Source organism: Styela clava, chromosome 4 (genome assembly GCF_964204865.1).
Source record: "Styela clava chromosome 4, kaStyClav1.hap1.2, whole genome shotgun sequence".
NCBI lineage: Eukaryota > Metazoa > Chordata > Ascidiacea > Stolidobranchia > Styelidae > Styela > Styela clava.
The window spans coordinates 24094448-24108698 of record NC_135253.1 but is presented as its reverse complement, the minus strand read 5'-3'; the positions used below and the strand labels follow the sequence as shown (position 1 = coordinate 24108698).

Genomic DNA, 14251 nt, shown 5'->3' with positions numbered 1-14251 from the left:
TTACACCCTCGGTGAGATGGTGGGCATGGGATTTGAACTCGATTTGTGAAACTCGTGATGGTTAAAACCCTGTCTTGCCTAGTATCCTGGGGCCATTTCGTATGGTCTCTTTTTCATTATCGTCAACCATTTAAGCCCCAAAACGACCTTCATGCCTTTTTAAAAGCGTATGCTGGAGTTCTCTTCCGCGAGGTGACACTAAAAGACGCGCGTATAATATTTTTCTAAATATGCGACCGTGTGTCCAAAAACTTGTAGAAATCAACCTTGAATATTATTGCGTCTGATATTTCACTTTAATTTGATCGTTTTCTTGTGTTTTTTTCCAACAAAATATTAACACACCATTATCATAGCTAAGACACTTGACTGTGCTGCCAATACACATCTCGAGTTTAATCCCATTTATTTAAAAATGTGCAGTCAAGTCAAGGATGAATTGGAAAGAAACCGTTCCCTCCTAGAATAGTGGCATTAACATGTTGTTAGATATCAGTGGCCGCTTGTACATAGCTTTCTTCGCAGAAAATAAATCAAATAAAAGTTGTTTGAAAATCTTCATTGTGGTTTTTATACAGTTTTCGTCACTGGTATCTTAGTTATGGAATAACATGATAAAACTCAAACAACGCCCATCGATGCCAATAGTCAGGTATCGTAGCGCGCTTCGTATGTTTGATAGGAATAACTCTGCGCAATTAAACATAGAACCTATTGTGTATGGAAATGCAATGGAATTATTTAAAAATTTATCAAAATTAGGTGAAAAAACATCGCAACGTTGAATTTAATATCAAATATACAATCTAAATCCGAGCGAAATACTAGAGGCTGTGATATTATCACACGTATCACAAATAAATGTCAACTGTCAACTATTTTAAGAGCGGTAATGTTTCGGAAACTTCGGATCTTTACCTTGCTATGCCAACATAGCTAGGCCCAAACAATTATGAAATCAACATTTTGAATTAATTATTTTGTTATTAGTACGATTCGGTTCGTTTAATACTAGGACTTACTACAGTATCATATCGTAAAGATTAGCGCATATTCAAACGATTCTGACTAATCAGTGTTTTATTTGTATGAGGGGCATTATTCTGTGCAGTCAAAAATTTATAATAAACATAGAAGCAGTTGTGCAAGGAAAAGCGATTGGTTCAATAAAGAGAAATGTCAATGATAGGGATGTCCGTTCCCGAATACTAAACTGTTCTGGAATAACACAGAAAAAACATTCCGAATATCGTTTAAACTAACTAAATTAACTATGCTGCATGGGTGTTTTAATGCATGGGTGTTGCTGCATGGGTGTTTAAATGGTGCTCCCGTAGTATTTGTACCAAGATGGCGTACAACCTGAACATAGCATGTGTACAATGTTAGTGTTAGCAGGTTATTCGCCATCTTGGTACGAATACTACTGGAGCGCCATTTGAATCACTTTAATACTCACCCTCTGTAAGAGAAATTAAAACATGGCATATTGAAAAGACTGTCAAAGTGAACTGGCCCATTCCTGCATTAATGTGCATCATCCTGATCATCTCCCCTCCCCCTATTTAAATTTCGATTAGATCGAGAAAGTAGTTGACAGAGGCCTGCGATTTTACAACCTAATTTATTTAGCATCGACGAGTTAGCTTCCAAGTTATCAATCAAATTATAGTTATTTAAAGCGACTAAACTAGAGTTTTGTTCTACCTACCGAAGACTCGTCAAAGTTCAAGATGTTCTTCGTTTATATTTGGTATTTTTAACCACCGTATTTCAGTCGTAATATTTTCTCCATTATTTTCAGTCGGAAATTTGAGATTCAGATTCACTTCTTAAATTACCGTCACTTCACCAATGATCGCGTAATAGGGCGTTCTCAGGCGCAGTTCCGGGCGAGAAAAATATTAATTAACGACATAAGACTATCGTGTCATAAGACTATCGTGTGCAGAAGGCCGCACTTGATTTTACATTGGAAAATGCCGATATATAAGCTCAATATCAATATTGCATTGTACTAAAATAAATGGTACTTCATGGAATTTAACCGCACATGGGATATTTCAAGCGGTGATACCTTGTTGTTGTTGTTATATGTTTCATGGCGCTTATAACTTCAGCGGTCTTTTGCGCCATTGATCAATTCGAATTTAAAAATACCATACTAACGTTTAAAAATACTGTAATCTGAGTGGCAGCACTGCGATAGGGCACTGTCAGTGTTGTAATAACGAACCAAATTTGACGAATTTGCGAGATCGCTAAACTACGAATCAAAACTAAATAATATATTCAGGCAGTTTACCACGTATTTTCATATGTGCAGATTGCCATGATATTTTAAAGTAGCGGTGCTTTTATTTTGTCGTCAGTCGACGCAACTGCGGTTTACGTTGAACACAGTTAATATAGAAATACGTTTTAAGTGCTGGAATCGGTCATGAATTGAATGCTTAGCTCAACATAAAAATTATTGTCCGCTGTTTCATGTAGTGGTGGGATCGCGATGCCTGTTTCAGAATCCGTTGCATGGAAAATTCCGATTTCAAGCTACAGATTATCGACAGCTCTGAGACACTTGTGAAGCGTTTTCCCACTTTCACTCGGAGCAAGGCTCTGTAAGTGTACAAGCATTACTGATACGTGTTTTCTGACTCAGCACGCGTAAATAAATTTCATTCCGAGTTGAGGTGGTTGATATGAGATTAGAACTCAAGACAATTTTAACTCGCGAAGCTAACATAGTTAAGACCAGCATACCTATTTACGATAAGGTTACGAATAAGGTTTCTATTTTTCAAAATAATAATTTTGCGTTAATTACTAATTAGACAATTTTGCCATAAAATCTAAAAAAACGAATATTTTTCTTGTCTGCAAAATACCGCTGACTTCGGATTCGCTTCAATGAAATTGAACTCAAAAGTCATACCAAGATTTTTAATTTGCGACATCAACATTGTCAGATGCAACTAAGTTATGAAATCTACAGCACAACTGATCATCATTCTTTAATTAACATTATTACAAATAGAATTAGGCTTCCATTTAATTTAATGCTTACTGCGGCAAGGCTACTCAACCATTTTGGACTAAAGATCCGAATAAAAAATTCAAAATTACTAGGGTCGAGTCTTTCCAGAAATAATATTTAGAGTAGACAACGATAAACGCGACCTTTCTCGGACGGCTAATGATTATTCGCTAATCAAGATAGCGCTATTCACATGGTTTATTACGGCGATAGAGTTCGTTCCATAGTCAGGTGCAATCATGAGCAAATTATAAAATAAGATCATTGAATGGAAGGAAACATTCACATACATATCCAAAGTAGGGCCAATGATTTCAAATAAAGAGTTAGGTGCGCATGCGGTTCGAACACTCGAAAAGTTCGTTTTCGGACCGGTCCGCCAGTTGAGTAGCATTACATCAATTAGCTTTGTGATTAATAATTAACGTCTGACCCATATAATGTCTGGCAGCGATCTTTTTACTTGTGTTCTCCTAATTACGCCCAGAGCAGGGCTCTATGCAAGTACACGTAGCCATTGGTACTCAAGCAGACTCAATATTATTTCAAGAATCAAAATATTTCCGATTGGGTATTGTCTACTCAACCCACGTGAAAATCGTATGAATTGATTTAACAATCGAGACAAAATGCAAAATATGAATAAAATTCGACTTACATTGTATTGAGGATACATACCTTTTTGCCTAAATTCATAAATTAGCATAAAAATTATTTTTGAAAAAAGTTGACCGTACGCAACTCACATATGTGCTCTATGAAAACCAAAGAAAATGGTTAAAATTATCAGACTAATCAGAAATATTCATGAAATATGAAATTGCGTTTATCCCTGTTAACGTGTTTCAGGTTATTCAGCACCATTGAATTGTTTTCCAAAGTAAACTATGTTTATTTTTTTTATATATTGCAGATAAATAGACTGTATCTACGTGACTTAGATTTTATTACTTGGGGAGACGAAGAAATATCAACAGTAACTGAAATCGTTCGTCAATGTCAGGTTAAAACGTTGGTGGTGGATACTAATAATTTCGAAGATAGTATGTTGGAAAGGTTCAAAAAAGTGATTGCAGAAGCCGGTGCCGATCTCGAATTGAAATAAATTTTTTCTGAATGATTGCTCAGAGTTTTACTTACTTATGCTGATTTTGTGTTAATCGTAGCGTAGAAACATGTTCTTGTTGTCAACTTTTGGTGGAAACGTTGTCCTAAATGAAAATTCTAGTTGAATTGCATTTGAAATAAGTGTAAAATCTTAATGTTGTTTTGCATTTAAACATATCATTTAAAATAGATGTGAAATTTTGATTAACATAAATTAATTAGATACAGAGTGTGCGACGCTTCACTGAATTATAGCAACAAAACAGCAGTTTTGGCGATCATATTCCTTACGTAACAGAATTTATTTTGAGACACGTGTAGAATAAATTATAATATAACCGAACAAGTATATAATTCACAATTACTTGTTTAATGAGCTTATAATTTAATTATAATTAGACAAATGGCAACAAATCGCAGAAAAGTTGATGATAGGTGCCAATAGTTTAATGATGCGGAAAATATTCAAATGGTCAGTCTTCGTGGGCTGCTCAAAATCTAGTTTCTGATCTGTGTGAAGAAAATGGGTTTCAGCGGCCCACTGTTCGGTTTTTAACTTTCTAAAAATGTGTGCGGCCCACCAATGACTAACAACCTTTATTTTGGCCCGCGAACGACAAAAGTTTGCCGACCTCTGATATAGGGGAACCAAAACACACTTTTTTTTTATTAAAGAATGATGTTTACTTGGTACAGAGATACAAAGAAGAAAGGGTACTCCTGAAGTATGCGCACCAAGATGTCGCACAACCTGAACCCTGACCTGATACACAACCCGAGTTCAGGTAGTGCACCATCTTGGTGCGCATACTTCAGGAGGTCCGAAGAAAGTCTCAATCGAAAGCGAAAACTAAGAAAGTGAAAAAAGACAATAATATGGTATCAATGGGTATATTTTAAACATTGGCTTTTTTGCTTAGCTTCCGGCTACAAAAAAATATATCAAATAGTTCCTGCCAGTTTCGTATTTTACGTTTGCAGAGTGTCAAAGTAGTTTAGTGTGGTAGTGCTTTTATTTTCCCCTATAGACGAGTTACAATAAGCAATGGTGATAAGTAAAGAGATTCAAAATAGTCAAAGGAAAGAATTTATTAAAAAATCTTGAGAACCTCTGATTTGAGCATACGCATGGTTTAGACAGGGGTGTGCAAACTGCATCTCGCGGGGAAGTGCCAATTTTGAATCGTGTGGCCGCGTAATGAGATTTTGTTTATAGTTAATCTGCTACTTGGAAGCAATTCCAATCTCTTTGCGCCGCAAAACCTATACCAGTGTACCTGAGTACCACTGTCATATCAGCAAAACTAGCTATAGCTAAATACACAATGTTTGTTTAAAGTCGGACAATAAATTAGAACAGCAGATTTCAATATATGCATTTTAACTCAACATTTCTGCGTAATGTCCCCGTAACCCCGTAACAATCCCGTAAGATCAATAACAAAAAAATAAAAATGTTGTGCTCGCAACTACAGTAGAAACCTACAAAATTAATTCGTTCTGGAAGTAGAAATTCCGTAAGTTCGACGCATTTTAACTGTCAAAACTCGGACATAATATTTGTATAAAATATATTAATGGTGAAAACCCGTAACAAATACATGTTGGAACTAGCATGATAACTAGAAAAGGTACATAAGAAAAAACGGCGAAATGCCGAATAATACCGCAAACGGCTGTATTCGATCACAAGAAAAAATGTAATATTTGTAAAATGTTTTGAATCAAAACGTGGACGGCGGCGCTAGGATATGTGCGCCATATTCGGTATTCTTACAATCATGAAAAACGATATTGAACGTCGCGCTATTTGAATATTAAATTCGAATTGGACATTCTTTATAAGCACTACATTGAATTAACCAAAAACAAACAAATATCGCTACGCATTTTTTAGGTTTTCGGCGTTTCGTATGCAGAAAATCTTACGTTAGTGGGTTAGCCGTAGCAATAATTTTACGACAATACTTTTCGTATTCAAAGCCTTTCGCAGGTATAGAGTTTCTAGGTATGGCCCGCGGTTTCACCCAGTTACTTGTATTTGGCCCTCCTGCAATAAATGTTGCGCACCCCTGGTTTAGACGTCCAGCTCGAGCAAATGTTTAATTTAAAACAGGCGTGTTTAATTTAAAACAACTTAATTTAAAACAGGCGTGTAACAGGCTAACTCCGTGTCATTTCGACGTCCCGAGGAACCATAAAATTCAATGATTACACTTGAATCAAACAGCGAACAATAATAAAATCCACTGGCAATGAGGCACGCTGAAAACTCTTTACAATTCCAAAAATAGACTTAGACTTCCTACTTCGACTTTCCAATATTATAATTAGAACGACTGACAAAGCAATTTTTGACTTACAATTTTTTGTAGTTTCACAGCAAAAGTTTGGTACTATGATTTTTTAGAGAAGTCCAAAATTTAGACTGCGTAGACTTTTAAAATTCACGTTACTTCTCAAGTATGCGTACCAAGGTGGTGGACACCGGAACGTAGTATGTGTACCTGGTTAAGATTAGGCTATAATTACAGGTACAAATACTACGGTGTAATTTGGCTAGTCCCCGAACTCGTAATAGAACTGTAATAAGGAAAATTAGAATAAAATTATGGCCTAACCCTAACCTGCTACAAATACTACGTTCCGGTGTCCGCCATCTCGGCTCTGGCTAGTATGACCTATAAGTTCACATCCATAACTAGCCAGAGAATGTGAGAGTAATAAAAAGTAAACGACATACATAGAAAGAAAGGTAAAATGAATTTACTGGTTCATATATATATACACAGTATTTAAAATAAGAAAGAATAATTTTCCATCAAATTTTAGATATGTTTAACACAATGGACCTTTCCCCGAGAGTGCTTTTGCGAGTTGGCGCCTGTAAAACGGGGTATGTGTTTCAAACCATCATAATGATTCATCGCATACAACAATCTGTTTTTTAAAAGTACCGGTAAAGAATTTCAGCCTAGTCTATCACAGCTATTTCTACACTAATTTTTTATTACTTCAATTAAATTAAAACTCATAGGAAGACAGAGTGATCATTGAATTATCTGATTTATATTTAAGTTTCCGAAACACAACTGAAAACTAACGAATAGAGTTCAAAAACGCGAAAACGAGGTAATGTTTACAACCACGCTTGAAAATCTGAGCGGATGTGAAACTGCACTGAAAACCAGTACCGGTTGTGTCTTATAGCACGACTGTGATTCTGTTTGGCGTTAGGACTTGCTAAGTTTTTTAGTTACATATTCAACGATAATATATCAACGAACCTGTCGTGTACAAAAAGTTTGTTCCAGTTTCCAATAGTCACAAATGACTGATCACTTTTCTTAGAGGAAGATAATTCTTTTATAACATTGATGACTAAGTATTATATTTGAAACTCAATGCAGTCGAATACCCAATGAAATTGAACAAAAAAAGTAATGTGCACATAGACAACGCATACATACATGGTGACAAAGTCAAGAAAATACCACATGGACAAAGCTGCATACAAGGTGATTAAGCAACACAAAGTCGAGAAAATACCACAAGATAGCCCTTCCGTACTCATGGGCTGACAGAACAAGCGCAATACAGATGTTTTACAGCGTCTGTGCGATATTTATATTATTGTTTTAGTACGAAATCAGAAAACAAAGGTCGATACAATATGACATAAGTTTTAAAACATCACCCTAACTTCAGATTCCAGTTAATGGAATAGAAAAAGAAGTACCAAATAACGGCTGGGCCAGATCAGAATTCTGTTTCGCATGCATCTGCCATGGTGGTGGGTAGTGAAACGTGCTTCTATCGCGCCTCAAAGCAGTGGGCACAAAAACCAGTAGCCTTGGCTAGGCTGCCTAGCCAAGGCTAACGGCTTCGGACAATAAAGAAAACCGGGTATTCAATGAAATTATAAAAAAATGCGTATAGACAAATCATGAATAAAACTGCATACATGGTTACAAAGCAACACAAAACCAAAAGACTGCAAAATATAGTGCACAGTGCCATCATGAGATTCTAAAACTGACGCCAACAGCAATTACAGCGCAATTCTCATCCTAAAAAACACGATCATGGTTAACGCTTATAACTTAGAAAATATTTAAATTTAACCAAAATATTCACAGTCCGTGAATTTCAACCGTCAGATTCCAAGAAAATACAGCAAAATTATTCGACCTCCATACGGCACTGATGACGTGGTTAGGCATGATCGTGGTTAACTCTTATAACCTGAAAATTGTTTATATCTCAACTTAACTACATATTTCATAAAATAGAGCAAAAATATTCTACTTCATTACGGCATTCATTGATTAACAGGACAACCTAATTCTAGTTGTTTTATTGTGTCTGAGGTGGTGGTCACACTTTTCCTAACTATAATACCTCTGCATGACATTTATATTGCCGTAACAGGAAACTTCCGTAACATGTAATTATAGTGCGATTCTCATTCTTTCAAACATTATCATGCTTGACGCTGATAACTTAAAAAATGTTACATCCAAACTTAACTAGAGGTATTATCGTTCCATAATCAATATCGCATCACACAACTACGAGAACTGAGAATTTCAACAGTCAGGTCCAAAAAATTACCGCAATATTACTCTATTTCTGAATTGCACTGAATTATTCAGTGTGATGGGCGCGATTGCTTTTTGCAGCACAGCAAGTTCACTCACCAAATTATCAGGAAAAAACTTACGGCGCACCTGCTCGAAAAAAATACTGCCTTCAAAAAATCACAATTTTGTGATCGTTAATGTATACTTTATGTTTATAAACATGTAAGCCTGAGGAATAAATGAAAAAAATTAGCTTCTCTTCCTTATCACTGCCCGGGTTTCCTTTAAAATTCTAAACAAATTCACCAATATAAGCTAAACTTGGTTAATCAAATGAATAAACTGCAGCGTACGAAATTGCAGCAAGTAAGGGTTAACCTCTACTGTTACTTAACAAAAGACCCTATGTAACAGAAAGGTAAAATAATTTTGATTCATATATACATCGTTTACAATATTTAAAAAAAGAAATCATTCAGAAGAATTAAATTATGTAAAATATTCCATCATATATTAGTTAATATTTAACACAAATCTTCTGATTGTCGAGGCGCACTTAACAATTCGCCTTTGGGGACCACTGGCTTAACGATTAAAGCCGGCACTGTTATGCAAGCACACGCAAATCGGGTTATACGATCAGAACAGTTGAGCGCAATGATTCTACCGTGTCTTCCTGAAAATGCTACCTAGCCCGAATTTTAAAAATGATTTTATTATAAGCCCTTCCTCCCAAACCTGTTTAGCAGATATTTTTAATAAGAAAGTTAAAATTTATAAGTGAATGAAAATCGGTACACTGTTAAAAATATTTACATGGAATTCCATGGCAGCAATTTTCACGGTATTTTTCGCCCAAAATTACTCAATTTGCCTTGTAAAAATTACAGGACAATCCCGTTTTCACAGCCCAAATTGCAGGGAATTCCCAGTAGTATTTATCTGACTTTCCGCGTTGATTTTAGCTTAATTCCAAGTGAAACCGGCCTGCTTTTTCCTGAAGAAAGTACACGACTCGCATGTATATTCGACATGGGTGTTCGTGTAAAACGCGTGATAGAATTTCCCTGTATATGCAGATACAGGGAATTCCGTGGAAGCAGTTCAAACCTGGAATTCCGTGTATTCTCTAAGTAACACCCAATCTTATGACAGATCAACTAAAACAAACCCAGAGAAGTTTATTCTCAAAAACGAATCACCAAAAAATTAAACATAAAAATCACAGGCACAGACAGGGGTGTGTGGTAACGAGCCCAAACTTTCAATATGTTTCTAGGTGATTTTTAAGCATATTTTCCATCACTATATATGTCATCAAAATAACAAATTTCTCAGCATGCGCCAAGACTTAAGACAATTTCCAAATACGACCATGAACTCGAGCTAGAAATCCTAATATTTGACCCCCATCCTCCAAAAATATATTGTTCTCGGCTGGTTACGGTCCAAATCTGAAGAACAGGAAATTATATTATTCGAGTTTAATTTTGAAAATTAGTGGATTTCCCAAAATCAGGTTTTCGTGGGAAATTTTTAACAAAAAACAGCCAAATATTTTCATTTTAATAGAGTCTGGAGCGATTTTCTAGTGTTTTGATACTCCAGAGCCGTATTCCTTGCATTCTAAATAAAATATCTTGAATAATTTAATACCAAAATATGTTGGATATCTTTTTTGGCAAGCAAAAAGACTGAAAATTAATCAAAAAAAAAGAATGGGTGCCTGGCTGCATATGAGGACTTACCTGTAAAATCTATTTGGACTATAGTTCAAAATCTAGAAAAATGCAACTTGTATGATCGATTTTGAGTTTTTTTTAATTCAAGATGTCTTACATAGAATACAAGGAATAAAACAATGAAATATCAAAACCCTAGAAAGGAATCGCACCAGACTATTACAATGAAAGTTTCCATACAATTTTCTACAAAAAAAAAAAAAAAGATTTTGGGGAAATCCCCCATTTTCACAAAATCAAACTTTAAAAAGAAAAAATGTGATTTACCCAATGGGAATGGAAACTAGGTAAAAAACTGTGAATTTTTTCGTTACACAGTGTATTCGAAATTATTATAGTGAGTTCGCATATTTTAGAGGTTGCATATTTTCTTCAGTAACCTCCGAACCTTCGGGTTGATCTCATGTCGAATTTTCTTTTCTACAGTTTTACTGTCTGCTTACCAAAATACCTAAAAAGGAAAGAGGTCATAAATCCTAAGCAAACCGGTGTTGACAACCCCATTATGTCAAATACAAAGTCAGAGAAACACGAACATCTCGTCTGTTTTTTTAACTCCATATAAAGTTTTAGTATAATGCTTGCTATTCAGCACAACTAATAATCCTACACAGCAGTCAAGTTAGAATCTGAGTATGCAAAAAATATATTTACCTACTCCCATTGAGTTGTTATAAAACGCTCAATAGAAGTTGTTTCAACCTACCTTTGATTGAACTCAAGAATAGCAGCAGTCTTCTTTGGGTATACCAAAGGCAACAATATGCCATGCATACAACGTTATTCCATTAAAAAATTCTCCACTGTTGCCAATTAGAGATGTACCGATACCACTTTTGTCACCGATACCAGCTAAAAACGCCGATACCGATACGCCGATACTACAAAAATGCCGATATTACCGATACCGATACTATGTAATTATTACTTAATTAGGTGTGCTGTGTAGGGCAGACGGGTTAAAACAATGGTTTTTGAGTGTTATTCATAGTACACATTATTTCAGATCGAAAAAAAAGATATATCACATAATATGAAATTAATGTTCAGTATCCATATGCTTTAACTGATTAAGATACATTGCACAGTAACGCTAGTAATCTCGGTGTTCAATTAGAAAACTCATAAGCCGGGATGTCCAATTTGAATTTAATGTTAATATCGCGACCTTCGAATATCGTTATTCGTGTTTAAAAAAATATCGAATATCACCCACACATTCTAGCGCCGCCGTCCTACGTTCAAATTAAAAGCATTTTACAAATATTTTATTTCGTGGCTAATCTAAATCGTCGACGCAATAAGTCAAAGCCAACATGAAAGAATATCAATCAGCACCGACCAAAAGAAGGCCTACCTATAACCGTCGAGGATGTTTTTTTTAATTTACTATTTTATATTATTATACAATTGCTATCATATATTTTGAGACAGTCTAGGGCTAGACGGTCATGTCAATATATCTATAAAGGTATTGTGTAGTTAAAAAAATTAAAATTAATACCTGCGTAGAGGGATAATTGTGTCGGAATTTAGTTTATCGATGTCGACGGACTAAATGACACTCGTACTTGACGACAAACAGTCTATATTTCTTCATAATTACTATGTAATATTATAAATGTCAATATAAAAATTTGACAGGGAAAATAGCCAAATTAGATGAGCTAGTTTGGCTAATAAATAGCTAAAAACACGTCATCCTATTCTCTCGCAAGGGTATGGCTCATAGCTCACGATCTCTCGAGACAAAAAATAAATTAAAAAGTAGTATTCCAACTTATCTTTTAAAACATTCTGGACCATATCAAAAAGGTAAATATATCGGAAATATCGGCCTTAATCTAACCGATACCGATACTTGGCCGATACCGAAAAAATGGCCGATATTGCCGATACCGATACATCTCTATTGCCAATATTATTCTCTTAATAGACACATAGTAAGAATATTAGAATGTAACAGAACCCCCTGTAAAAAGGAAAGTGTAATTAGCTCAAACACAAAACCTACATATTTGGAGAGACTCACAACTAGGGCTGGGCATTTCGAATCGAAAATAATTCGAATCGTTTTAAAGCAAAATTTCGAATTGCCGCCATCTTTTTTTTTCTTTCCGCCAATGGTTGAGGTAAATTTCTCAATTTTTTTTATTGAAGCCATATTTTTTTCAACGCAATTGTGATATATGACTCTTTTCATGTAGTGAGTTATTGATGAAAACATGTTTTTTTTATTGTGTGTGAACACTCAGTAATCTGCCTGAGTGATGTTTTCAGTAATTTATGTGTCTGGAAGACCTAATATGATAAGGCTGTTACATACAATTTTATTATCTCCTAAGTATTCGAGATTCGATTCGAAAAAAAATATTCGATTCGATACTGAAATCATCAGGTATTCGAAAATGCCCAGCCCTACTTACAACGCAGTGCTAATGACAAACATCAAGATAAGATGGTAGGTCGTTTTGCTTAAGAACAGGAAAAACCACAGTGTGAACAGCAAGAAATGAGTCTCGAGTGTATAACATGAGAAATCATAATTCTACTTGCGGACGATCACGTGCGAGATATATTTAAAAACAGGTCTTATGCATCATTGCTCAAATTTGGCCGATGCTAGCACAATTGGCAAGGGTATTAATGGTAATATTAGAAATTTAGGAAACATAATATCGAAGTTATATGCTTTGTGAGTGTCTCACTTGATTTTTTGTTTATTATGACCTCATATGGTAAAAGCACTTCTCTCTGTAATCCACTACGTGGACATGCATTATTGGTAACACGTACCTGCGCTTCATACATTGATCGATTTTTCGTCCACGTTATTGAGCAACTCATTTTGCCCTGCCGTGTGAGGAAGTGTTCGTCTAGAAATCCACTCTCAAATATGAAGGGCTACCCTGTCTGAATGTCTGCAATCGACAAAGTATTACAGTAGAGTGTAGACTATTGATATCACGTCTGTGTTCCGTGTGATGCTTTCGTCATAGAATATCTCCCGCAATAACAGCATCTTTTACTGATTTCCTATAGTCTACTCTAATTGTAACATGTTATAAGACACATTAAGTTTCTGACATTATATAGCTATCACATAGTTCGATAATATATTGGTATCGCCTACCCATCAGTATAACTCAAACCTCCTACATTGATCAACTTCCTCATTAAAACGGAAGAACTCGCCTTCTTGGTCAATGGCGGATCATGATTCGTGACAGTCAGTCACTTTATCGCTTGCCGCATACGTTTTGGCGCGAGAAAATAAGTGTCTGTGATTGGTATGTTTAAAAACGAGAGAATACAGTAGCCAATAGAAAAGCAAAAGAGATGACGTACTGTGAAATCCCATCGTTCTTTCAGGAATTCCCAGTATATTTGACGTCGTCACAAAAACAGGGAAGTGAAATTTATTTTTAACTGCCATTTCTTTGTTAAAGCTACGATAATTTTTAACAGTGTATGTATGGTCTAGTCTAGAGCAGGGGTCACCAAACTACGGCCCGCGGGCCGGATCCGGCCCGCGACGTCATTTTATCCGGCCCGCGGCGTCATTTTATCCGGTCCGCAATAACACACAAAAATGGCTAAATTTTTTTCCAAGGGAGATTTTCACGAGCATCGTCGTCTTTGTTTTTTCGTAACATTGGCCAATCGGCAAGATGCAAAAAAGTGACGTAATAATAGGCCTTTCCGCGTCCGCTCAGACACTTTCGTCACCCTGACAGATTTTCAGTCGTGGTTGTAAACAAAACTTCGTTTTTGCGACTTTGAAT

General features: G+C 35.7%; 1 protein-coding gene across 1 annotated transcript in view; it reads left to right on the top strand.

The window, feature by feature from the left end:
• The window catches only part of LOC120326636 (uncharacterized), a 43309-nt gene extending 38418 nt beyond the window's left edge, over nt 1-4891 (top strand). Inside the window, exon 16 of the mRNA XM_078111853.1 lies at nt 3948-4891. Coding sequence (XP_077967979.1) covers nt 3948-4139 — 192 coding nt within the window. The 3' untranslated portion in view covers nt 4140-4891. The remainder of the gene's footprint in view (nt 1-3947) is intronic.
• Nucleotides 4892-14251: the final 9360 nt, after the last annotated feature.